The 27,418-nt window shown below is 47.7% G+C and overlaps 1 protein-coding gene across 2 annotated transcripts in view; it reads left to right on the top strand.

Annotated features, from left to right (window-relative positions):
- Window positions 1-27,418, top strand: part of DPF3 (double PHD fingers 3) — a 260,062-nt gene that overhangs the window by 133,320 nt on the left and 99,324 nt on the right. For both annotated transcript variants that reach the window (XR_006293429.1, XM_043556512.1), the window contains exons 4-5: window positions 15,070-15,197; window positions 22,413-22,508. Coding sequence is in view for 1 of the 2 variants with exons in the window: in XM_043556512.1 (XP_043412447.1) it covers window positions 15,070-15,197; window positions 22,413-22,508 (224 nt within the window). In the remaining variant the exon portion in view is untranslated. The remainder of the gene's footprint in view (window positions 1-15,069; window positions 15,198-22,412; window positions 22,509-27,418) is intronic.

Raw genomic sequence — 27,418 nt, 5'->3', positions numbered from 1 at the left:
CCAATTTAATCGGAGATGTGGTGAGCATTTTCATGTTCATATATGAATTCATATTAAATTTCCTATGTGAGGCTATCTCCTGTGTAATTTGTTAGTTTAAAAGATTTTATTACAAATACTTGACATTAATTTTTAATTGTTAGTCTTTACTCTTAACATTTGTATAGAAAGTCTTTCTTAAGACCACTTTGTATTAGACTAATTGGATTGTCTTTTATGGGACCAAAGATATTTCGTGCTATAAAATAACTCAGACAGCATTAACTCCAATTGCCTATTTTGAGAGGTCCAGGCAGGTTAGGAGATGTACTCAAAGTCACACAGCAATTCCTGTGGGAATATGCATAGAATCCACATTGGTTGATTTCTCTGTTCAGTGCTTTTTTTCTGCTTCTTCATGCCCTCAGAGGTATACTAACTTAAAATTCCCTTAAAAACTTTATTTTATGATTATGAAACTAACATATAAGTGATTAAAATGTATCCAAGAGATAGTTGGAATTCTCCTTTAGTAATTAATGTCAGATGCACAAATCAAACTAGCCTAGGGAAAAAAATAGGGAAGTTGGTTCATATAATGGTAAATCTCAGAGTTGGGCTGGTTTCAGGCATAGCTGTATCCAGGGGCTCAAACATTGAAGCGAGGGCTCTGTGTCTCTTTCCACCTCTAACTCTCGTCTCCTTGTGGGGGAGACAAGGTGGCCATCAGCAGCCCCAGGCCCAGCACTCATTACACTCAGCAGAAAGCAGTCCCCTTCGAGAGCTGTGGCAGAGAAGTGGCGGGAAGGACTGATTAGCTGGCTGAGTTTATGTCTGCCCTACCAATCACTGCCACCCAGGGGATGGAGAACCCTGATTGAATCATCATCGTCATTATCATAACCAGTGTCTGAACAGCACACTGTAATTTACAAAGCCCTTTACAAAGCATTTTCATTTATAGCATTTCCTTTGGTCCCTACCAGAGCCCTGGGAGGTGGAGAAGGAAGGAAGGGATAAAAGTGGAATAAGCCTACTTTATGTGTTAGGGAAATCAGGCTGTGGGCAGAGCCAAGGAAGGTTTACTGTGCTGCTCACATATCTGGGAACTGACAGTCTCATTGTTGGTGAGACTGAGTAAGAAGTTATTTTATGAGTGTCTGGCCCTTTTGTCTACAGACATTTACTTTGAGCACACTGGCCTCCCAGTGGCTGACTGTGGAGCAGCTGGCATCACAGCTGGCTTTGGACTTGCCCCATCCTTGGGCCTGCCATGACCTGTAGGGGGTGGGAAAAGGAAGAATCCTAGGGCTGGTGGTTTGCTGGGGCCAAGTACCCACCAGTGCCTCATGTCCTCATGTCTGTCTACGATTATTTGTAAGATTTCCTTGGGCTCTGCCCTCATGCTTGGGGCAGCGGCTGAGGTGGCTGTTCCAGATCTCAGGGTGGTGAAGGCCCAGAGCCCAAGTCAGCTAGGGTCCGATGGGAGGGCCCTCTCTGGAAAAAGTGAGCACCAGCTTGTTGAGGATGTGCCCTCGGAGGCGTAACCATATCCCGATGTGGCAAAAGATCCTAAGTAAGTTGGGCTCACCCAGGGCAGGCTCATTCTCCCGTGCCAGAATCCAGGCTGGCAGTAAACATCCAGGCCTGGAATAAATAACTTTTCGAATGACAGAGCTCTTTCTCAGATGAACTGGTTTCTCCTCTTTGGGGGATCAGATCTACTGCTAAGCCAGCTAAAAACAAAAACCCCAATGCCTTGGGCCAAAAGTGTGTCATTTCCATATACTGTTCTGAGTCCCGACTCCTGGGGCCCGGCTTTCAGGCTGTACCACCACACCAGCCTGCCACCACAGGTTGTGAATGAAGATGCCAGGAGAGTGCCTGAGAGTAGGTGATAAGGAACCTAAGCCTCGGACCTCAAAGCATCAGGGTCCATCTAGAGAATGCTAAGCAGCGTGTATCATTCTCTTCCTAGAGGCGGCTCCCATTTGAAATGGAATTTTTCACACAAGCCAAAATGTCAGAAAAGGGCCTTCATCCAGGGCCTCAGCTAGCCTGGATGGCATCTTTGTGCAGCAGTAGAAGACGCCCCCCCTGGGCGGACATTTATAAAAAATGATGTCCCTTTTGGTGGGTTAGTAGAGCTCAAGCTGGATCTCAGCCACTCTCTGTCTGTCCCCTTGGCAGGTCCCCACCTTTCAGCGGCTCTGCCTCATCGTTTATAAAATGCAGTTTCCAGCTGAGAGGACTCTTTCCCTTTTATTTGGATATTATGTCTTCCCCAGCACCGGGTCAACTTGGACAATATTTTAAAATGACTGTCTCTTATTTTTACTCCTTTTGATTTGGGTTCAAAGAGAATGAGGTGTTTGGGCAGGTAGTTTTGAAGGTGACTCAGAGTAGAGTCATGGTCAGAGTCCCCGGACCATTTGCCGCAAATTCCTAGAAGGTGAGGACAGTCAGGTGGGGTGAACGAAGGCCCACCTTCCCAGAGACAGAGGAGAAGCTGAAGGAAACAGAGATGGGGAGAAAGGCTAGGGATTGCCTCTCTTCGACACACTGCAGTGGAATTAGGTATAACCTTGTTGAAGGTCAATGCTTAGTACCTGTCAGTATTTAAAACGCCCATGCCCTTTGACCTAGAAATTCTGCTGCTAGGAATTCATCCTATAAATAAATAGATACTCCCAGTGTGTAAGGTCACCCATTGTGACATTGTTCATAACAGCAACAACAATGACCACAAAGAATGGGAACAACCAGAAGGTCCATTGATAGTGGACTAGTTAAATATATGGTACATTCATAAAATGCAATACTATTTTGCCTTTTAAAGAAATGAGTAGGAAAAAAATGGAAGGATGTCGAAGATATACTACTAAGTGGAAAAAGAAAAGCAAATTGCACAACATTATGTGTAATCCTTTTTGGGCAAACCTTGCTGAAAATCGATAATCAATTTGTCCAACCTGAGCTGAATCTCTTTAAATTTATGGAAACTAGAAGACTAAGTTTATGTTGAAAGAAAACCAATGAATGAACCAATCAATCCTTGGCACCCCTCCACCACCCAGCCCCCGTGATGCCATCCTCTCGTCTCTCTTCCCTCCCAATCTCCTGCTGTGAGTCTCCTGAGGTCCCCTTGACAAGCTCCAGGAACGTGGTTATGTCTGTGACACTTGGAGCCTCCCTTGGGCTCCACCGTCAGCACCCTCATTTCCTTGGGGGAGAGGGAGAGGAGTTCCCCTGATTTGTCAGAGATGGGGGCACTGGCCCGGAGCAGAATTGTCTCAAGGCACGAGTTTTCCTTCCATGTCAGTCCCCCCTATGGATAATGAGGAGATGCCACAAGCAATTTATCATGCCAACACCCAGCTTGTACCTCTTGTCTTCCTTTGTGTCTCTGCCTGAATCCTGCCAGCGGTGGGCAGCTTTCAGTAACAGAGGCCATCAGGTAAGAGTTGTCCTTGACCTCAGGTCTGCAGAGCTGAGAGCTCTGTCAGGAAACCAGGTCGGGGCAAGGGGGGAGGGTATAGATCCCAGAATCTTGAGGGCCCCTGGAGAAGGTCTGAGGACAGGGCTATAGAACCACCTACCTGTGGTTCAGCAACCCCCCCCCCCTCCCCAAAGCACAGAGCTCATCTGGGCTGAGGCCACATCTCAGGACAGGGAGTGGGGAGGTGATCATGGCTGCCGCTCAGTCACTGTTCAGAGTGAAGTTACACACTGTTGGGCACACTCATCCTGCTGCTCTCATCCCATCTCCCACGGTGTGAATATGCCATCCTGCCTGTGTTTCTTTACTACTTGCTGAAAATAAAAATGTGTCTGTGTGCGGGTGGGATGGGGCTGAGAGCGGGGGAGAGCTCTCTGGGACTTGAAAACATTCTGTGTCCCTGGACCTATGTGTTTCTCACGCCTAACATCACCCCTCCAATCTGTCTTGAATAAATATCTTGCAACCTCCTACTTGCCTGGGCGTCTGAAGGACAACACATACAACATTATTTCTCTCCGCTGACTGACAATGGAGTTCAGTGTTCCCTGCAGCTTGCACTTGGCTGCAGAGGCGAATGCAAGGTGTTTCAAGGCGCAGCCATCACAATTCGTGCAACATGAGGACTGGAGCAGAGGCCTGGTGCCAGAGAGGGGCCTCCCCTGGACCATTTCCCCAAGAATGGAGCTCTGTCCTTGCGAAGGGGGAGCCGAGCTGGCAGGAGAGAAAGGTGGATAGTAAATATCCACCAGAAGGCCCTGAAGCAGGGCAGATGTTGGGCAAAAGCCAGCTGATTAAAAAAGAGGCCTTTAACTCCATTTTGTGTGTGTGTGTGTGTGTGTGTGTGTGTGTGTGTGTGTTTGAATGAAGAAAAGAAAAAGGCTGGGAACAAACTTTTACTTGTGTTTCTCTGGATTAAATGCTTGGATGGTCTGCTTAGATCAATTTAGCATCTTCCAACCCCAGACCTCTTGGTCCCCCTGGTCTAGGGCAGATTTTACCTTCGTTTCAGAGGTTGGGGAACTGTGGCACTGAATCAGGAAGTTAATTTCCCAGGGGGTATCAGCGGTGAAGCCAGGGAGAGAACCCTAAGGGGGAGCCTGTTGGAACTGGTGCCATGTCGCTCCAGGACCCAGCACACACATTCATGGCGGTGTCCTCAGACCAAGAGTTCTTTTCCGCCAGATGTTCATTCTGCTCCCGGAATGTACCTGAGGCCTTGTAAATCCCTTCTGCTTCAGGATACTTGGGGAGCAACACGGCTCTCTGCCACCCTTGCCAAATTCCAAGGGTGATGGGAGGGAAGGCAGCCAGGAATAATAGGGTGTTCTGGTTATTTCTCCTGTGTGCGTGTGTGTGTGTGTGTGTGTGTGTGTGTGTGTGTGTGTGTGTTTTGCCTTTGGCAGCCACTCAATGACTGGGGATGAATGACCAGGATAGTCATCACCACACGTTGTTGGGGGAACATGAGCGGAAGGGCAGGAACCCTGGGGGGATGGTAGCCCCGGGTGCCTCAAAGAAGAGGGTGTCCTAGCAGACCAACAAGCAAGTCACAGAGATCCTCAGGAAGGTGCTCCCAAGTGGGGGCCGTCCAGGCAACGGGGCTTGAGTCCCGCCTTCTTGGGCAGGGGTTGGGGGGGGGGGCTTCGCCTGCCTAGGGTGCTGTCCCTGCCACACTGAACCGCCAGAACTCTCCAGATGGGAGCAGGCTGCGGCCAACTTCCCCAGCTTTTGCAAATCCTGCATCTTAATTAGTTTCCTACTGCTTCTGTACATGGCCCACATTTTAATAGTCTCCAGGCTTCTTCCACCATTTGCTCTCTGATGTTCGGTGTGATTTCTCTTCTCCTCGAGACAGTCCCCCTGATTCCTCCAGCACCCTCCCGGTCCGGGAACAACTTAAGGAGCGCCGATGTGCCAAGCATGTAGCCCGAGATTGATGAGCCTGTCAGCTGGCTCCCTCTGCCCCTCGCCCTCCCTCCTTCCCGGGTGCTCCTCACGGGGATGAGCCAGGCGGGGGTGGGCGAGATGGGAGGCGAAGGAAGGGACCCGTGGAGCCCCCGGCCAGGTGTGAGCCAGTGGACACCGTGACCTTCTCCTGGCCCGCAGAGGAGTCTGGCTGTGTCCTTCCAAGGGAGAAGGACGCTCCGGCTCCCACCCACATCTGTCAGTGCTTATCTGGCTCCGCACGGGGGGTGCCTGAGCTTGGTACAGCTGGGAGAATGGATGCCTTCAAGTGCATCAGGGGGAAATGACCAGTCATTTATCTCCTTCCTGCGGTGTCAGAGCCCGCAGCCATCCATCCTGGAGGCTTGCAACGGCAGCTTCTTCAGCCTGCGTTGGCCTCAGGAGCAGGAGAGCCGGGGAGAGGTGGGCAGGCCGCTGCGGACCCCATACTCCTGTTGCCTTCTTGGCCGTCTGGGGGACCAAGCCTGGGCCATCTCAGCACTGCTTGCCTTCCGCAGGGCTGTGGGAGCTGGGTCCGGCAGCGGACACGGGTGGCAGCTGGGAGTGGGCTGGATGGTGTGCAGAGCTGCTGTTGACTTTCCACGGTCACCTTTGCCATCCCGCCCCGCAGAACCGTGTTCAGAGCATGGGTCATAGGGCCGAGGAGCCGCCCTGTGTCGCATTGCCCATTCACTGGGGTCTCTCCCCGCCAGAAGGTACACGCTTTGAGGGCAGGCACCCACCCGTTTCTTCATCTGCGTTCCTAGCGCCCAGCACCAGGCTTGGCACATAGCAGGTGGACGGGAAAGATTTATTCAAGGGATAGAAGAAAGAAAGGTGCCCAATGTTTGATCTTGATCTCGGAGAACATGGTTTATCTCTTGGCACCCCCATTTCACAGATGAGGAACACCGAGCAGACAGAACCCCGTGGCAGCTGCCCTGGGCTTCCCTTCCAGATCCTGGCCTGGCACGTGGGGCTTTTGCCATCTTGCCTCTCTTTGATTTTAGGCCGTAGGGGCCTTCGCTATGCCCTACAGCTGTGCTCTGCAGGATAAAAGACACCAAACAGAGATCCCAAGGCCTGGGTTCAAGTCCAGACCCCTCTAACTACTGGCTGTGTGATTTGGGGCAGTTACCTAAGGACTCTGGCCTTCGTTCTTCGTCTGTGAAATGCACACCATGGTGGCTGTTCAGCTCACGTCACAGCACTGTTCTGAGAGTCACGAGGGAGGGTGGGCCTGGAGGGCTTCCACTGCAATGCCATCTGGGCTGCATTGCTGGGTGGGCCGAGGGGGTGCTCCGCTAACACTGTGTCTGTCTCTAGCCTGTTGCGGGAGTCACTGCCCAGCTCAAAGAGTGTGTGCTGTCTGGCCTGGAATGGGACTGCATTCTGCCTTTGAGCCTTTTAAAAAGCCCCAAGTCTGGTACCTTCTACACTGAGGTACCCAAGCTTGCAAAACTTGCCTCTTATGTCCCAGAACTCTGGCATCCGTTGCCCAGGGCACAGAGGTCAACTTGGAAGGCTTCCTCCCTGCTTTTACTGACACCTGTCATCCCATGGTGTGCTAGGCCAGGCCTGTCTGACTGGCTCTTTTCTCTCCTGCCCATGGCCTAGTCTGGTCTACCTTCTTCTGGAAAGCCATTCCTCTGTGAATTTGCCCTGGTGTGGGTGGCACCATACTTTGGCCGCTCAGAACTGGCCACCTGGCCTCTGCACCTGCACTCTATCCTGGTTCACTGTGTGAGGATGCTCCCTACTCAGGGGTCAGGGGACTGCTCCCAAAATGTCCTGCCCCCTGGATGTATCTAGAAACCGGGATGTAAGTGCCATGAAGACAGGGCTCGTTTGTGCCATTCTCCTGAGCACCAGGATCATTGGCGAGGACCCACGCATATTGCAGTAACTCCCAACTGGTGTCCACACTCTGCCTTTCCTCCTTCAGTTATTTTCAAAGTGATCATCTTAAGATACAGGCATCATCATGGTGCTCTTTGCTCAAAACTTCCAATGGCTTCTGATCACACTCAGAGTGGAAGCCAGCCTCCTCTCAGTGGCCTGCATGGCCCTTCAAGGCCCCTGTAACTCTGAACTGGTCTCCTACTCTGCCTCCTGGCTCACCGTCCTCCAGGCAGATGGGCCCCAGCCTCAGGGCCATTGCACTGATGGCTCGTGTGCCTGGAACATGCTTTCTTAGATATTGGTGTGCCCCCTTTCCCCTCCTCAGGTTTGTGTTTTCCTAGCCACATTTCAGGGTGTAATCACCCTCCTACTTCCTCGGGTACTCCAATGTCCCCTCCTTTACTCTGTTTTTCTCCAAAGCACTGGTCACCATCTGTTGTGCTATAGGCCTCACTCATTTATTTTGGGTAATTGCTCTCTGCACCCTCCCCCCCCCAACTAGAATATAGTTTCTATGAGGGCAGGACTTTCCCTCTCTTGTTCACAGCTGTGTCCTCAGCCCTTAGAATAGAACCTGGTACACAGTAAGTGTTTAGGAATGATTCGTCCAACAAATGAATAGGGCAGGGCATTTTCCATGTGGTTCTGCTGCGATTTCCAAATCTGCAGGACAGTGCCTGCCCTGGAACTGAAGCAAGGCTGGCATCTCGTCTTTGAGCTCTGTCTCATCTCAACCTCCTCTGTCCTCAGCACTGCTCTGGACTTGGCCTCTTTGCTTCTTTCTCCCTAGGCCCATGCCCAGGCTGGGGGAAACGCTGCCACACCGCCTCCAATGGTCTGAGAGTGTCAGAGAGTGAGGGGTGTGCCGGCAGGTGCCGCCACCCTGGAGGTGAAAGGAAGGCACTCACATTGGTTAGCATCATGCCCCTTGGGCAGACGCCCTGCGACCCTTGCCTCCTTTGGCCCCAGAGCAACACGGGGAAGTGGGCTTTGATCCCCTAGTTTTACAGATAAGGAGATCAAAGCCCAGTGCGTGGTTTAGGGTCCTAGAGCTGAGATTTCACTCCTGAGCAGCCTCTTGCGCTCTCTGGTTGTCTGTATGCCCTTGTACTATCTCAGCGCTCCCTGTGCCTGCCACCATCCTTCCCCCCTGCCCCCTCAGGCATTGACCTGGTCTGCCAGCCACTGGTGAGCTTCCTTTGGCAGTGTGGGCGTTCTTCTGTGTCTCAGGGGTGGGGAAATGCTCATCTGAGGTACTCACCCCTGAGTGGTGTGTACGAGGGCCCATCCTTGCCATGTTGGCTTGGGGGTGAGTGGGTAGGCACACCAGAGAGGGGAGACAGAGGCCATATGGGGAGGCCAGCAGCCTTCCTGTTGTATGGATATCCTGGGATTCTAAAACAGGTGGTAGTGAGGGCCTGCAGGGTGCAGCCTGGGTGATGGGTCCTCAACGTGAACCTCACCCATTTTGAGCTTTATGAATCACAACACGGGGAGTCAAATGCAGCCAAGAAAATGCCGCCCCTGAGGAATGAGCAGATGGATTCCCGGGAAATCAGGGCTTCGGTGTGCCCCCCACCCCAATCTCTTCTCCTGTGTGGTGAGAGATAACACTATCCACCCCCCCGCTTCTTTCTCCCCATGAGTCAGAGATTCTGATGGGGATGAATGAGATAATGATTCGTAAGCTCCTTGCTTCTCGGTGTAAGTTGATGTATAAATCCAAGGAAATATGATGAGCTTAACTCCTTAAAATAATTAAGCACTCAGAAGAGAAAACTGCACATTTGTATGTTTAAAGAAAAACTAGAGGCAGGTAACAAAAAAAAAAAAAAAATCTGAGCCCTCCTGATGTAGCCGAGGATTGTGTGCCATTGTCTGTGGGGGTTTCTCCCTCCCTTTCGCACCATTACTCTGTCTCCAGGCCCCTGCGTCAGAGAGAGCCCGTGATGGATGGACGGATGGATGTGCCTTGTCGGGGTGTTTCACCACTATTTCCCTTGGGGCAGTCTGTCTGTTGGCAGAGCACAGCCTCCCGGAAGATGGTATCTCGTGCAAACTCGACAGCTAACAGACAGCTCCTCTCTTTGTGTATTTCCCCAAAGAAGAACTGTCTTAATCTGTTTTTTTATATGGCATATTTTATTATAATCCATATATGACTTGCAGGTTCCCAGTCCTCCACCCTGAGCCAAAAAATGCATGAGGAGTCAGAGACTCTGTGAGCCTGTGACATCCAGGCGTTTGCATTTTTAAATGGCCTGGGATTTAATTACTCACTGTGCTCCCATGTTGCACTTTCGGGTTCATCTCGCCCGCATCCTGTTAATGAGCTCGGTGGCTCCAACGACCCAGTGGAAGCTTTGCTCTCAGTGTGTTGGGTGGCAGGCTTGGGGCACCTGTGTCAAAAGCCTGTGGCTTTGATTTCCACCCGAGAGGATGGCTGCCCTGTCCACAGCCCTGGATAGAAGCCACTTCTCTGGCAATTTTTTTTTTTTGCTTTTATTTGTGCATTTTTCTTTCTTTTCTTTTTTCTTCCTTCTTTTCTTTTCTTTTCTTTTCTTTTCTTTTCTTTTCTTTTCTTTCTTTTCTTTTCTTTTCTTTTCTTTTCTTTTCTTTAAGACTTCCTGTGCTTCAATCCTTGTTTGTCTAAGAGGTTTTTTTCTTATTTGGAAACCGATTTGCTTCGGTTTGCACAGAAGCTGTCTCTGGTGTGATGGATCGTGCTGGAAGTCACCCAAGGAGTATCTCTGTTCCCAATTAGAAGTGGAGGCAGCGCTGCTTACGGGGGCCCAGGGAGGCGGCTGGCTTGGGTGACAGCTGCTGCCGCTCTGGAGAGAGTAACGATCCGTGGGTTTATATCCTTGTGTATAAAATCAGGCTAATTTAAAGATGAATTATGTGTGGGTTTTGGACCGTTTTCTTTACGTGTTACATGTGTGATGGCTCTCGTCAGGTTATGTGATCCCCAAATTTGTGCGAGGTCAAAATGAGTATGCTCATAAAGAATTACTAAGTCCTATCTCTAGATGGAGTGTATTAGAATAAAACAATCAATGAAATCCCTGAGGGCTCAATAGGGAGCATGTCTAGGATGTACGTTGTGCAAGAGCTTGGACCTGTTACCTTGTTTTTCCCTTCACTCTGGGACCTCCTGTGGTCAGGAGCCAGGGAATGTACCCTCTGCCAGTTTGTTGGGAGGGCACTGGTTGGCCTGTCATTCTGACCTTGCAAGCCTTACCCAGAGTGCTTTGAAACCGGGGTTTGCCAGTGGTCAGCTAGAACGCTGGCCTGGAATGGTGCTCAGCTGGGTATGAAGAAGGCCGCATTAAGAGCCATACTTAATGTCCTTCCATGTTTTTGGGAAACGAAATCATAGCCCATGTTCCTTTTAATGCTATAAACTATCAACCTGCACGAATATGGTAGCCACTAACCACACGTAGCTACGAAACCCTTGAAATATGGCTAATCTGAATTGAGATGTGCTGTTAAGTATAAAATTAACACCAGACTTTGAAGACTCAACGCAAATCAAAGAGTGCGGAAGATTGAATTACTATTTTTTTTATATTTGTTACACACTGAAATGATAATGTTTTGGATGTAGTGGGTTAGAGAAAATATATTGAAATTAGTTGCACCTGTTGCTTTTTGCTTTCTAAAATGTGGCTGCTGGAAAGCCTAAAATTTTGTAAGTAGCTTGCATTTTGCTTCCGCTGGACATTAAAATCAGGATTATTCTAACTTTGATGATAGTTACTTGGAGCATTTACAGGGCCCTTGGACCATCCCACGTTCTTTACATATACAATCGAATTTGGAATGATAAGTTTTGAATAGAAAAGCCAAAATCAAAACAAGAATTGATAAGCCTCATTTTCCACTCTGTTTCCACGCTGGGTTTTTTGTGGCTCTTTCAGAGTTTCCTTAGGCAGTGTATTACCTTGTTTAATTTTCACACCAACCCTATGAAGTACTGTGATCATCCTTATTTAACACATAAGGAAACAGAGACTCGGAGGTCTGAGTCATTAGCCTGTGGTCCCTCAGCTAATACGAGGCAGGGCGGGAGCTTGACGACAGGGCCATCTGAATGCAGAACTTCTGTGTGCCAATCAAATATTTGGTAATTAGGCAAGGATGATGCCACTAGGTTTCTCCGTGACCCTGGGAAGGGCTCTTTATATTTCTGTGCTACGCTTTCCTCCCGAGGGATTGGCTACTAAAGGCTATTGGAAGTCCCTTCTGGCTCTTTGCATTTAGGGAGCCCATTTCACTGTTCCCAATTTGGTTCTCTTTTTGCTCTTGGTTCTTTTACCGTGCCCATCTGGTAAATGACCAGAGGACCAAGAGAGTAGACTGAACTATGGAAAAATAGGATGGAGGAGTATTTAGCAGGGGAGGAAGAGGGAGAAGGAGAAGGAGGAAGAGAAGGAAGTTCACAATGGATGGAAAGTTCCGTGTGGGGTCAGTATTGTTGCAGAAGGGGTGAATACCACATGGGAATGTTCATATAGAGCAGAGCCCAGAATCATGACACAGACCTGCCCTCAGCTTCAGCAACGATCTGCCTTTTATTTCGAAATATGGAAACTATGGAGAGAGTTTAGAGATGTAGTGGAAATGCACAAAGGTTTGGAAAAGGGCTCTTCGAGGAAGAACCAAAGAGAGACAAGGTGACGTCTGTACAAGCTAGAGAGTATGTGAATGGATTCTGGAGGCAGATTGGGGTCCAGGCTGGGCTTTGCCCCTTAATAACTATGTGACACTAAACAGGTTCTATACCTCCCTAAGCTGCAGCGTCCTCATCTGTGAAATGGGATAGTAATTGTGCTCACCTCTTGGTTGGGGGTGGGGGTTAAACAATACATAGCAATAACAGTTGCCACAGTTTGAATGTTTACTATGCGCCAAGCACTCTGCATGTACACAAACATATCAACGCCCACTGAGGCTCATCCTGGGCCTGCAGAATGCTAAATAGGATACATACAGTGGGGCTCTCTTCATGATCTCCGTGGCCTCTAGGAAGGATCCTTCGGCTGCATTCGTATTCTGCTGTGTGGCTTTCTGTGAAGTTACTTAACTTCTCTGAGCCTCAGGTCACTTGTTTATAAAATGAGATGATTAAAGCAGATGATCTGTAAGGCTTTTTTTTCAGCTCTAAAATGCTGTGCAGTTCTGGAAATAGGATTTGTTTGGTGCTGAGGAGGCTAAGGGGGATACTAAAATAGGAACTTCAAATATATATATATATATATATATATATATATATATATATATGATTATGATAAATTCGAAGGATGGTGACCAGCTGTTCTCTTTTCAGCGAGGACAGGACATGGGGCAACATGCTTTCATTGTTTTGTATCAGACGTTTGGAAACCTTTTTTGACTTGGGAGGAAGAGTAGGCTCTGGAGTTTCACGCCCTGAACTCATTAAAGCAGACAGTGGACTGTTTCTCTGACGTTCAACTTTACCATAACTTCCTCACGTAGGCCTTCCCTGACCCCCTGATCGAAAGTAAACCCCGCCCCCCCCCCCAGTGTTCTTCCTTCACATTTCCCTCTGTTGTTTCCCCCTATTGCACTTAGGACAATTTGTAATTGCGTATTTATTTTGCATGCCGTGTTTAGTGTCTCCTTAGATTGTGAACCACCCAAAAGCCAGGGCCGTGTGCATTTGGTAAACCTCCCGCGGGGCCTAGTGGTAACACCGTGGTTCTTTGTAAATAGTTGTTGAATGAATAGGGATATGGATGACTTTCAGAGGTGGTTGATTTGGTGGTAGTACTTCTTGATGGAGGTGGACCCTTCGCTTGCCTTTTTTGGTAAGAAAAATCCCAAAGATCTTGCCTCTCCAGGAACTCTAGATGCTGTTTCTCCTTCCCACCATTTTCTCCCGGGGGGTTGGTTTTTTTCAGTTTTGCTGGGATACCGTAGTGCCTCTTTCTCGTGGACTGGTCAGCCTACATCTGGTTCTGAGGAGATGGAAGGGGGTGGGTAGAGTTCCATCTGAGTCAGAATAAAGCCCAGCAGAGGAGGACTTGATTGTGCTGTTATTTCCATTTTCTCCCCCCCCCCCCCCCCCCCCCCCCCCCGATCCACTCTTCATCCTGGGGCACTGACCTTTAGCCTCCTTTATCCTGGGAAACTGACCTTGGTATGCCGCATCACTGAGGCTCCCTTGCCTTCTGGCGTCTAGTTGAGGTTGGCCAATGGGAGGGCAGAGGAGGAAGACAAGGATGAAAGAGAGAGGTTGGACTTGGTTCTTTCGCCCATGAGCTCACTGAGGCTGCGAGTCACAGATCTGTCGAGACTCTTGCAAAGGCTCTCCCTCTGTCCCTCCATGAATAGCAGCGGTAATGGCTCCCCACTGGGATGCTTCACCCTTCCATGTTGTTCCCTTGCTCCTGCCCACACCTCTGTCAATAGTTCCTACACTAAACTCTCAATTCCCCCTACACCTAGGCCATTTGTTCCCCCTGACTATTTTCTCGGGCACCCATCCCTCATATTCCTGTATTCATCTTACCTGATAACAGGAGAGGAGCCAAGCCTCTAATTGCCATGGGGGTATGAGGTACAGAATTAGAGGAGATTGGATGAATGTTTTGTAGCAAATCAAAATATGATCACCTATACCTGAGGTTTCGGTTTTTAATTTAACAAAAACAAAACCAAAAATCTTCCTTTGGGTTAAGAGTTTGGGGGACATCTTGAGAAAGGAATTCAGCTTCTTTCTCTTGGTCTCTTCCACACGTAGGGCTGACTCTGGCCGCCACTGCTCAGCGGGCCCTATGACCTCAAGCCCTAGGTAGCCAATCAAACTGTGACATCTTCAGAAAAAGTGCCCTGGTGTGCAGGCACTGCGGCCTCCAGCCATCGATCTGGGGTCTGTTAGGTATCTGTGCTCCCTCTTCTCTTCCCTTGGCTTTAGTGGTCTTTGTATCCCTTGATGAGAACAGCCTCTCTGAGGTTGAAACAGCTTCTTTTTTAAAATTAAAAAAAATATTTTAAAATTTTATTTCAGAGAGAGCACATGTGGGGGAGAGAAGTGGAGGGAGGGAGAAAGAGAGAGAGAGAGAGAGAGAGAATCTTAAGCAGGTTCTACACTAAGTCAGTGTGGAGTCTGACTCAGAGCTCAATCCCATGACCCTGGGATCATGACCTGAGCCGAAATCAAGAGTCAGATGCTCAACTGACTGAGCCACCCAGGCGTCCCAGAGTAGCTTCTCGTGGAGCAACCTGGAACTGGGCAGGCAGGGTGGCTGAGGGGAGGTCATGGAGTTGCCAGACAAGACTTGGGGTAGAGGGAGAGAACAGTAAGACTTGAGGCTAATGTTGGTGTATTGCTGTAGAGTTTTCAAAGCACTTCAAGGTAAAGCAACATATTTATGTCCCACAAAACAGCCCTGTGGGGTACTGGGCATTGTTACCCTCACTCTCTAGATGCACCTTGCCCATAGTCACTGTCCATCTGGAACCGTTTCTGTGCTGCCTCTGCTGTCTGTGAGGGTATCGGCAGGGTTGGAATCTGTCTCTGGGACTGTGAACAGGAGATGAAAAAGCCGGACCCAAACTCCGGTGTTCCTGTTCCACCCAGAGGAGAGAGCGCAGGCTGTCTCTAGCCCTACCCAGAGCTTCTGGTTCCTGCGTGCCCTCAGGGCCACCCGCTGTCCCTCCTGTCCCTCCTGCTTCTAATGACCTGACCCTGCTTCTCTGTCCTTACTTTTCAGAAGTGGAGCTGCCCCTGAAAAAGGATGGCTTCACCTCAGAAAGCACCACACTGGAAGCCTTGCTCCGTGGTGAGGGTGTTGAGAAGAAGGTGGATGCCAGAGAGGAGGAGAGCATTCAGGAAATACAGGTATTTCGGTGCCCACTGTGGAGAGTGTGTCCAGAGCATCACCATCGTGCTTCCAGAACTCTGGCACCGGCTGGGGGTCCTCCTCCCAAACTGCCCCATGGCATTGCTGCTGGGAGACTCGCAAATTCTTTTCTAAAAAGTTTTTTTTTTTAACATTTTATTTATTTTTGAGACAGAGAGAGACAGAGCATGAACGGGGGAGGGGCAGAGAGAGAGGGAGACACAGAATCGGAAACAGGCTCCAGGCTCTGAGCCATCAGCCCAGAGCCCGACGCGGGGCTCGAACTCACGGACGGCGAGATCGTGACCTGGCTGAAGTCGGACGCTTAACCGACTGCGCCACCCAGGCGCCCCTCGCAAATTCTTTTCTAATTTAACCTGTCCCCCATCCCCCAGAAGAAGTCATTATTCCTCTCCCTTCGTGTCTACTCAAAATATATTTTTTGCTTGCTGTGTGCCAGGCGCCGTGCTGGGTCCTGGGGACACGATGGTGAACCAGATAGAGGGAGTCCTCGCCCCTGGGGAGCAAACAGTCCATAGTTCAGTCTTGAAACCTCAGGGGTTGTCTACACCAGCTTGTCTTGAGTGAGCCCTTGCCCTCCGCTGCCACTTGCTCACACCCTGTACTCAGCTCTAGTCCACAGCACCCTCTCCTCCTTCAAGGCCAGTGTAGGAGTCACCCTTCAGGCAGGGCTGGTGGGTCCTCTCCCTCCCTGTTTGTTTAGCACCCTCTGTTCCCAGCACTATGGGGCTCTTCCTACTCAAGATTATAATGGTACACTCTCACCATTTCTCATTTATCTGCCTTGAATCTCTGGTCTTGAATACAACGGTTGGCACAGAATATTGTAGTAATATTAATTAATATAAATATTAAACAATAGCATTAATCATGAAATATAATTCAATTATTAAAATCAAATGACATTTATATTAAATGTATATTTTATTATACTTTATATTTTATGTGACACATATTATATATCATACTACATATTTATTAATTGTATATCTAATTTAATGTTTAGTATTTGCATAGTCATTCATTGAAGTTATAATTAAAGCATTAACAGTTAAAGTTTTGGTTTGCTCCCTAAGTACCGGCAAGTCAGGGCGTTCCACGGAGTCAGGGACCATGCTGTTGTGTTCACCGTTGTCCCGTTGGGGACTTGCACGTGCCCAGCAGTCAAATCTCAATAAAGATGTAGAACGAAGCAGTGAATTGGCCTCCTTCTCTGCCATCCCGTGTTCAGATGAATGGTCAGGTCTTCTCCATGTCACAACGTGGCTTCTATTGGCTGCCTCCTCTCCTCCTGAGAGTTACAGCCCTAGTAAAAATCCTTAATAGCCGTAACCTCCATGCATCTAATGCCCCTTGGAGTCGTCCGTCACACCCAACGGTCAGTTCATTGGGAATCCTGTGAGCTGTGCCCACAACCCAAATCCAGAGCACAGACTCTTCTTAACAGGTCCCTTTGCTACTGCCCTGGTTCCGGCTGCTGTCATCTCTGGTCTGAAGGGCTCCAATTATTTTCTATTAAAAAAATATCTTTTTAATGTTTGTTTATTTTTGAGTGAGTGACAAAGTGTGAGCAGGGAGGGGCAGAGAGAGAGAGAGAGAGAGAGGGAGACACAGAATCTGAAGCAGGCTCCAGGCTCTGAGCTGTCAGCGCAGAGCCCGATGCGGGGCTTGAACTCATGACCCGTGAGGTCATGACCTGAACCCAAGTTGGACGCTCAACTGACCGAGCCACCCGGGTGCCCCTGCAGTTGCTTTCTAAGTGACGCCCTTGCTAGTGGCTGAGGGGAAACCCTTTAATACCTAAGTTGGATCCTGTTGTTACTGGGCCTGCAAACTTGCACAGGCTCCTGTTGTCCCAGAATAAAAAGTCAAGGCCCCTTACCTCTCCGACTCGGTTGCTTCGCCTTTTCCTTGCTCACTCTGCTGCAGGCACACTGGTGTCTTTTTGCTCCTTCTAGAACACACCAGGCACTCTCTTGCCTCGGGGTTTTTGGTCGGCCCATTTCCTCTGCCTGCAGAGTCCTCTCCCCAGACCTCAGCTGGGCCCTCACCCTCCCCTTCTTCACTTTGTGCTCCTGTCTCTTCTCTATGAAGTTTACCCCAATCACTGTGTGTGCTACCACATCCTGTGTCCTCCCTGCCCCCCAGCGCCCCCGATTCCCTTACTCTGCTTTCTTTTGCTTCTTCTTTTTTTCTTCCCATAGCTTTGATCGCTATCTAACATACTTCGTAATTTGCTGATTTGTTATGTATTGTTTATTTTCTGTTTTCTTCCAATAGAATGTAAACTCAAGGGTGGGATTCTTTGTGTGTCTTGTTCACTAATATATCTGAAGCATGCAAACGGTGCCTAGCACGTAGTAGGTACACAATAAATAATCTCTTGAACGGATGTGCAAGTGAACAGATTCCTGGGAGTCACCCCATCCCCCGTCCTTCCCCTCTCTAACATGTCCTACTTTGCTAGCTGATCTTTCATGCCGAAAGAAAGCTCAGCTTGTGCCAAGCCCTTGTTTAAAAAACTTAGCTGAAACACTTGTTTCCTACTAGGTCAGTCCAAAATGATGCGTCTGATCTTCTTGGGGCTCCTCTCTCTGCTCCTAACCTAGTTTTCAGGCTTATTTCCCCTCACTCCTGAGCTCCTCTCTTCTTCAGTCTTCTTCCCTCTGTGCCTGTGGTCATGCTGTATCCTTTATGTGGTGAATTTTTTCTTCTACTCTATGTGTACAAATTCCACCCATCAGTTAGGCTCAGCCCCAATACCACCTACCTCATGAAGCCTTTCTTGATCGCCCCACAGCCAGAGGGATCTCTTCTTGTCACTGACATTTAGGGTGCCTAGTCCTTTCTCGTTTGTTTTTTTTCCCTATTCATGTATTCCCCTCTTTCCCCCAGATTTTGGACTTTCAGGTCTTTGAAGTTAAGGTCTGTCACATCTGTATTGTGCAGTTAGCGTTAATTTCACAGACTCAGTGGAAGGGACAGAGCCATTGCCCAGAAGCCCTGATGCTCTAGTGATAGGTAGTCTCACCCTTTCAAGCTGGTTCGGGTTCTTCTCAGGCAGCCTTGGGCCAGTATATGGGTCATCACTGTGGAATTATCATCATCACTAACATCTCCTACGTAAATGGAATGTCTGATATGTGCAGAGGTGGGCTGCCATTTACTGTGCTAGAAGCCAAAACCAGGACCATGAGCCAAATGAGTTTACACGTTCTTATTGGCTTTGGTTAGTAAAATAAGGCACATATGTAGTATATAGACTGTATTTGTTCCATTTTTTAAATTCATTCATTCCACCAAAGTTTATCGAGTGCCTCCTCTAAGCAGGCACTGTGCTAGGTTCTGGGGAGACGGAGAAGCCAAGAGAGACCAGTCCCATCTGTTCACCTTTATATTCTAGTATGATATATAGACAGAAAACACATAAACAAAGGCAATAATTGCGTTTCAGGATAAACGACCATGAAAAGAACAGAGTCTGAAGATTCAATATGAGAGGAGGGACAGACTCTAGGTAGTGTCCTATGGGAGATAAGAGACTTAACCTCAGTCCTAAGGGATGGCAAGGAGCAAGTGAAGTGAGGCTGTGGGGAGGAGCTTTCTGGGTAGAGGAACGGTGTGTGTGAAGGCCTCGAGATGGGTCTGAGCTTGTAGTTTTGAAAGAACAGACAGAAGATGCAGAACTCATAGAACTCAACAACAACAACAACAACAACAAAACCCCCAAACAATTCAATTACAAAATGGTCAGAGGACCTGAACAGATATTTTGCCAAAGAAGACATAGAGATGGCCAACTGAATGGATAAAGAAGATGTGGTATATATACACAATGGAATACTACTCCGCTCTGAAAAAGAATGGAATCTTACCATTTGTGACAACACGGATGGAGCTTGAGGACATTATGCTAAGTGAAATAAATCAGAGAAAGACAAATACCACACCATTTCCCTTATATGTGGAATCTAAAAGACAGAACAAACAAAACCGAACCAGACTTATAGATACAGAGAACAGATTTGTGGTTGCCAGAGAATGTCAGATCATGATGTTGTTCACCTGAAACTGATGTAATATTGTAGGTCAAGAAATAAAAAGAAAAACGGGAAAAAAAATTTCGAGAGAAGGCCTGTGTGGCTTAGAGAACCGTGCCGGTGGGGGGAAGGACCTAGAATGGATTAGGGGGGGCCGGCAGGGTCAAACCACTCTGGCTTCTCAGGACATGATTTCATGGGAGTGAAAAAGGAAGCCATTTTAACCAGGGGAGCGAATATGTGTTTCTTCAAGATCCCTCTGGCTACTGCCTGGAAAGGAGACTGGACACGGGGCCGGTGGGGGGGGAGAGAAATCAGTTAGGAGGCTTTGCAGTGTTCCAGGCCAGAGATAATGGAGTCTTTAAAAGGCATTCCTTCTTCTTTTTTAAACACAACCACAAACCATTGTTATCATCACCGTAAAGACTGTTTAGAGTAACAGGGAGAAAAGTTATTTTAAAATGTGTTTATTTTCCAGATAATGTCCTTGGACAGAGAATGCAAGTATGTTAGTGGGGGATCAGCTGCATCTAAGTTGGATCCCGGCCCTCGACTCCTCTGCACAGGACGCCCCCTCTGCTTCCTGAGACCTGAATGCGAGCTTTGTTTGTTAGGGACTCCTGGCTCCTCCCTAGTTATGCAGAGAGGCTTCTGGGTGTCAGGGCCACATTGCAGGAAATGCAAACACACTGGGGTGGCTGCTGTCACATCTGAAGCCTGGGGCACAGCATAGGGGTTCTCAAGACACAGGGAGACCAATGGGAAGAAGGAGGGAGAAGTCATTTTACTTCCGGACATCGAGGCCAGGCGGCACTCCTGGAGACTAATCCAGCAGCCTTCAACCAGTGTTTTATCTTCCAACCCTGAGTCCATATTGCAGGTCATAAATCCCTTCATAATAAAAAATGAGAGTGGAGTCATATTGTACAAGATGCCAGAGACAATGACCTTTAAATATGAGGCACTCGGAACTCGCCATGATTAAATGACTTCAAGACCCGGAAGTTGGCAGGACAGCTGTTTGAACAGCAACAACAGTCATAACAACAACACCTGATATTTACACTGCATCTTTTCACCAAAGTCTGCAGAGCATTTGACTTGTCATTGTCTTGCTTGACTTTCACTTGTGTTCCCACTGATGGTTCAGGGAGCCAAGATGCAGAGAGCCTAGGAGGCTTGCTGGGAGCTGGGCTGATGTTTTCTAGTTATGGGCCACAGGGCGTGTCTAGCAGACAGAGCTGCTTCTCTGTTGGATGGCTGTGGTTGGCCTTGAGAACCCCCATGTGCTGTCAGCTGATGGCTTCCCAAGTAAGCCCAGTAGAGAAGCCGGAGAATTTACTAGATCTGTTTTGATCTAGTAAATGGAGGTATATTATGTAGACCTTATGTGAACCCCTGTGGTTGGGAGAGAACTCCAACATGAAGGCAGTGGGAGAAGGTACCTGGAAACTCACTCCTGGGCTTCCTGCTTGGAAGACAGGCCAGAGGTGTTGTCCAGGAGGCTACCTGAACAGTGATGGTGAGACCACATGTTAGTGCAGTGTGTGCTGCTTGTAAGCCTTTTCATAGCTTGTGTGATTATCACGCCATCACAAGCATGGATGGATGCTGTTATCATGTATAATATGGTACCTGCCTTTTTTCTAGCTTCATCTCATACGAGTCTCTCTCTGAGTCACTGAGCTCTAGTCACACTTGCCTCTTTCTGCAACGTGGACAAGCCAAATTCCTCTTCCTCCCTCAGGGAGTTTGCTCATGATGTTCCCTCTGCCCAGAATACTTTCCCTCCCACCCTGCCCTCCATCCCCATTCCCCAGTCTAGTCTTTGCTCATCCTTTACATCTCAACTCTCTTAGGTCACTTCCTCAGGTAAGCCTCTCCTGACCCTCAGATTAGGTAAAATTCCCTCTAACAGCCTCTCCTAGCAGCTTGCACCTGCCCATCACTGCATTTATGGCAGTAGTAACTATATGGTTGTGGTTTTTATTTTAATCTGTTTTCCCTTCACTGTACTGTGGAATCTTTTTAGGGCCAGGCCTGACTGTAGTCATTCTGTGGCTTGTCTAGCATGTAGTACAGCCATGTAGTCAGCACTAGACACATGTTTGTTGATTGAATGAATAAATGAATTCCTATTTTATAATTGGGGAAACTGAGGCACGAAGACATGATGACTCACCCAAAGTCACACAGTGAGTCCATAAAGAAGCTCCTAGGGTCCCAGACATGGAGTCCAGTGAGCTCCGTCCCCCTTTCACTTTGGGGAGCTGGGTCCTCTGCCACAGTCTTTCATTTCTCCCCCAAATCTAGAAGTACACACCTTACCTGTCCTCCCCACTCCCAAAGGGAATGAAGTGTTCATGTCCCTACAGGAAGGGTCTACATAATATACCTCAATCTTCAGGCATAGGGCTGAGAAATGAACAGAAAACTCTGGGCTGATGAACCTGACTTGACTTTGGTCTTGGATTCACTGTACGACCTTGGGCAATCAAAACTGCTTTTAGCCTCAGTTTATTCACCTGTAAAATGGGAATTGGATTCTCTGCTGCTATGTGACTCACAGGGCTATTGGAGAGTGATAATTAAATTCATGATCTTTAAGCTTTCGTTACAAGTAATATGCTGTAATGAAAACCCATTTTTCTTAAAAAAAAAAACAATGGACGATTAAGAACAACACATTAATGTCAAATTCTGGTCAGATGAACAGGAAGTTACTTGTTTTCATCAAACAGGGCAGGGTTCCAGAATGGCAGAGAAAGAAGGAACATATTTTCATATTTAGGAACAAAGGAAAATTACATTAAAAAAGTTAAGTTTTGAAAAACATCTTGGGTCCACATAGAGAAGTGCCTCTACCAGAGTATTCTCTTTTTAGAAAATGTTTCTTGGGTAAAAATAGTTGAAAAAAGTCAGTGTTCTGGGAGGATTGGGCTGGAAGGGGCCCAAGGGTTTGAGAGAGTTGTTACCGCCAAGAGCTCAGACTCTGGGCAGCATCTCGGAGGCCCTGCTTCCCAAGCAATGGCAGTGTCTTGTTTTGTTAAAACATACAACAAAACAGACCCCCCACCCCCCAATCACCCCCGGATGGCTTTCTCCTTTGCATTTTATTTCTCAACTCTTTTGTTTATTTTCTTGTCTTTTCAGAGGGTTTTGGAAAATGATGAAAATGTAGAAGAAGGAAATGAAGAAGAAGATTTAGAAGAGGATATTCCCAAGCGAAAGAATAGGACCAGAGGACGGGTAAGCTGGAGATGCCATGATGGAGGGAAGAGATAAGGGAGACTGAGGGTGGAAGCACAACTGGTCCCCAGACCCAAAGTCCCACTTCAAGCAGACAAAGCTCATGTACACAGCCTCCCTTGATGAATACTCAGAGAAGAAAATGCCAGAAGAGCTCTGACCCCTGGTGATAGCCTGTAAGAGTTCATCCCTTACAGGAGGGAGAGGAAGTGGGAGAAGGTAACCTGAGGGGACAGTGAGGGTCCTGGGAGGGTTGGGGTGGGGTCTGGAGAAGGGTAGAGGATGAGGAGAAAGTGACTTTTGGACCCATTACTTGGTCTTAAAAGAAGGCTGAATTTTCCTATCCCTGGGACTGCCCCAGAGTGACAAGGTCAGGACACCTGCTTTGGGGTATATTTCACTAGGTGGAGAGTAGAATCATGCTGGGAAAGCGTGGGGGCCATGAATGGTTTCCAAATGGGTGGGGCATGGGCTTTTGGTGTGGGCCTGGGATGTGGCAAGAGGAGGCCAGGAGCCTGGGAAATGGGCAGATGAAAAATCCAAGGTGGAAGGTATAAACCTATGGGAGTGGTCCTTGAGGGGAGGGACCCAAGCCTGAATGGTGCTCTCAGACATAAAGGTTGCTTCTCCAGAGTGCTCATATCCAAGCCCAGTAAGCTTTTGGTAGTCATCCTCAGGGGTCTGCAAGGGCATCTGAAAATAACCAGGTGGCAAGGGACCTCCAAGGATAAGCTTTCTTTCCATCTAGAGAATTGGTCTTTAGTCTTCTGGCTCCTTCAGTCTCTGGACAGGATCCTTACCCCTCCCATGGATAAGAGGCTAGTCCTGGGTGCCCTGTGGGTTTGGGTCCCGTGATAATTATGGCAAGCCTCTCTATTCCCGTGCTTCTTGTGCTTTAGTATACATCAAGATCACCAGGGGCGCCTATTGCAATGCACATTCCCAGGACCCTACTCCCAGAAGTTCTGATTTAGGACGTCTAGGGCAGGGCCTGGAAAGCTGTATTATAAGCAAGTTCCTGGGTGAATGGTGCAAGCAGTCCAGTTTTGCCCACGTTGAGCTCAGATGCTCTGACTTGCTGATGGGGCTGGAATTTCTCAGGCTGGGCAGGGCAACCCTGTCATGCGTCACGCCTTTTATAGTCGCCAGCCAGCTTCAGTAATGAACTTGTTTTATTTGTTCTTTACTCCCGTTTGTTGTTGGTTTATATATTTATTTAATTTTTGGAAGAATATGTGAAAGGAAGTCATAGGCATTTTGTCATTTAACCTGCACATACCTCAGAGTATAACTCTAACAAATATCATTATTATACCCAGTACAAATAACAACTACTCTAATATCTACTATCTAGTCCCTGATGATTTCCTCAAAAGTGCCTTTTTACAGTTGGTTTGTTTGAAACCTAAGCCTCTTTTGTTCCATACCTCTTCCTTGCTCTACCCCACCACACACATACATATTTTTTTTCTTCTCCACATCATTTATTTGTTGAAAAACTTGGGTGGTTCGTCTTGTAGAATTTCCCACATTCTAGGTTTGGCGGATTGGTGGTATTTAATGTATCCTCTTTATTTTCTGAAAACTGGTGGTTTGATTAGAGACCTGATTAGATTCAAGGTGTTTGTGTATGTGTAAGTTTTTTTTTTTGGTGGGGCAAGAATCTTCCCTGTGCTTCTTACTGCATTACATGAGGAGGTACATGTTGTCCAGCTGTTCTGCCCTCGGGGGAAAATGGATCAGTGGATTTGGGTATTGTCAGCCTGATCTCTCCTTAAAAGGTTCCCCATCAAGTTTCCATCTGGTTGCTTCAGCAGCCATGGGTAAACTTGCCTAGACCCATGACTTCACTGGGGGCTACAAAACAGTGAATACCCAATTCCGTCATTGGAGGAGGCTTTAGGATTTCTGGGCCTTTTGCAAACTCCAAGAGCTGTGTGCCTCCAGGCTTGCTTCTATCCCTTCCCTCACCCCAAACCAAAGTTCCTTGAGTAGATTGTAGAGAGTGGTCCTCTTCATGTTTTCTCTATTCCCAAGCTAAATCTAGATGATTGAACTCAAAAGTGCATGGATATGAGCTGGGTGTCTCCTCTGTAAGAACACAGCAGTGACAGCAGCAGTCACTGTGTACTCACCGTGTACTTTCTGGACCCTGGGCCATGTGATGAGGCTCTTTACAATGAAAACTTAGAATACTGCCAGTTCCAAGTAAAATGTGCTGTAAATGTCAAATATGCCCCAGATTTTGAACATTTAGTAGGAAAGAATGCAAAGCATCTCATGAATATTTTTCTATTAATATGATAATAGTTTGGATATTGTGGATTAAATAAAATATGTTAGTAACATTAATTGTACCTGTTTTTCTTTTTACTCTTTTTGAAAAATGTGGTTACTAGAAAATTTGAAATGACGTGTGTGGCTCATGTTATATTTCTATTGGCCAACACTTCTTTCGTTCCCATAAATTGGTATTATTACTCTCAGAGAGATTAAGTAACTTGCCCAAGGTCGTCTAATCTAGTAAAAAAGAAGTCAGGAGGCGCCTGGGTGGCTCGGTTGGTTGAGCGTCTTGACTCTTGATTTCAGTTCAGGTCATGGTCCTAGGGTTGTGGGATCAAGCCCTGCATTGGGCTCCTCAATGAGCATGGAGCCTGCTTGAGATTCTCTCTCTGTCTGTCTGTCTCTCCCTCTCTCCCTCCCTCTACCCCTCTCCCCTGCTTGCGCACACTCTCTCTCTAAAAAAAAAAAAAATAATAAGATTTAAAAAAATGAATTTAAAAAAAGTCAGGATTCGAACACAGGTCTGTGCTTTTGCCACTGAGTCATGCCTGGCCCCGTGCCCATAATATGGCCAAAGACCAGCATGTTGAATGAATGACTGAATGATGAGAAAGAAAAGCTATATTTCAACTTTGTGGGAGTTGAGAGAAGGCTTGAACACAGTAAGGGAGCTGGATGGGGCCTAGACTAACTCCAGGCCTACTTGATGCTAGCCACGGGGCCGCTGAAGGGCTCTATGTTGTGCAGTGACACTGTGCACCTGTCACCCATGGTGAAAGCCATGCGATGACCCAGAAGAGTGTGGGTGAACCTGCCTATGCTGGAATAAAAGTGTGAAGCTGCCTCACCCACAGCCTCAGTTAAACTACCCTTTTAAGTGGCATATTCAAGCTGCTGCTGGTTCCTAGAGAGCATTTCTGTTGTGAGGACTGACAGGCAGCAAGGCCATACACACACTCAATGTGTGGCTCCTGGACTGCAGCCTCAGGATCACCTGGGAGCTTGTCAAACATGCCAGACCCTGGACTCCACCCTAGATGGACCAAATTAGAGCCTGCACTTTGACAAGATCCCCAGGTGCTCTGTGTGCCCACTGAGGAAGCCAAGGGTAAGGTAGTGATTATAAGGACAGCCTCTGCCTTGTTTGAACCAGGAGTTCAAATCCCAGCTCCACCATTTATTTACTAGACATTGGGTGAAGTAATGTTAACCTCATCATCTTGATAAAATTATGTAAGCACTCTGGGCCTCAGTTTTTCATAATTAAAATGTGAGTAATAATACACAGCCGATTCTGAGTGCTTAATAAAGGCTAGACATTGTTCAGAGGGTGTAAAGGAACAACTCTTGGAGCTTTGACAATGGAGATACCCTGAGGGGTGAGGGAAATTCAGGCCCAACAATTAATGACTGTGTCTATGGTAACTTTAGCCCAAGAAATCCAGGCTCTTTAAAATTCATGAAATTGCTGGAAGGCATCCATGTGAGTATTATCAATCAGTCAATCAATCAATCAGTAACCATGTATTGATGCACAGTGGTGCAGTCCAATGTTTCTCAAACTGTAATGTGCATACGAAGCACATGGTGATCTTGTTAAAGTGCAAATTCTAACACAGTGGGTCTGGGGGGTGGGGGGGAGGGCTGAGATTTTGAGATTTTGCCTGGTTAACAAGCTCCCAGGTGATGCCAGCTCTGCTGGTCTGAGGACCACACTTTAAACAGCAAGGATGTGGAGCTGTGGTTCTCAGGGTTTTTGGTTTTGTTTTGTTTTGTTTTTGCAGGGGCGTTTCTCAGGAATTCTTTACTGAAAAATTACTGAGAGCCCCCCAAAGCTATTGTTCTGGTGGTTTATAACCAGTGATACTTACCATACTAGAAATTAAGGCAGAAAAAAATGTTAACCTTCAGAATACACCAGCACACGGAGTGATGACATTATCATGTCAGGTAGCCTCAGGAAAACTCTCACCGTGCACTTCTGAGAGAATTGAGAGTGTAAAGTTTCAAGTAACATTCCAGTGCTATTTGGTACTGTTACGAAAATAGTTTTGATAGCAGAAAGGGTCTCAAAGATCCCAGGGAACCCTGGACCATCACTTGAGAACAACTCTTACAGAGGAACTAGCTCTCTGAGCGTGTGCTAGTCGAGGGTCTTTTAATTGCAAGAAACGCAACAGCTTGGGCAAAAATGTGGAGTATTTGAAAAGCTGCTGGGTCATTGCCGCAAATATGAGCAATCTTTGAAGATGCAACCCTTAGGAAGGGCAAGAAAATGGCAGGGACTTAGGACTGGGAAAGAATAAGGAACCCAGGCAGTGGGTGGCCTCTGCTTCTTTATTTTTCTACCAAAAGACGATTTCCTGCTTCTCTGTGTGCATGGCTTCCTAGCTCCTGAATAGATGGGCTGTCAGTTCAAGTGTGTGTGCTCACCACTGGAGTCATTTTCCCAGCTCCAAATCCTTTATAGGTAGAATCTGATTGGCCCAGCCTAGGTCATGTGACTCCTGAGCCAGCCAATCAACTGTGGCCAGTGGGGCTGGGCTATGTGGTAAATCATGGCTGTCGTGGCTTACCAGTATCTGAATGATGAGGAGTGGAATGGGGTGGACAGTTCTCAGAGAGGG

This window comes from Prionailurus bengalensis, chromosome B3 (genome assembly GCF_016509475.1).
Source record: "Prionailurus bengalensis isolate Pbe53 chromosome B3, Fcat_Pben_1.1_paternal_pri, whole genome shotgun sequence".
Taxonomy (NCBI): domain Eukaryota; kingdom Metazoa; phylum Chordata; class Mammalia; order Carnivora; family Felidae; genus Prionailurus; species Prionailurus bengalensis.
The sequence above is the reverse complement of the archived record's forward strand: the minus strand, read 5'-3'. Positions and strand labels throughout refer to the sequence as shown.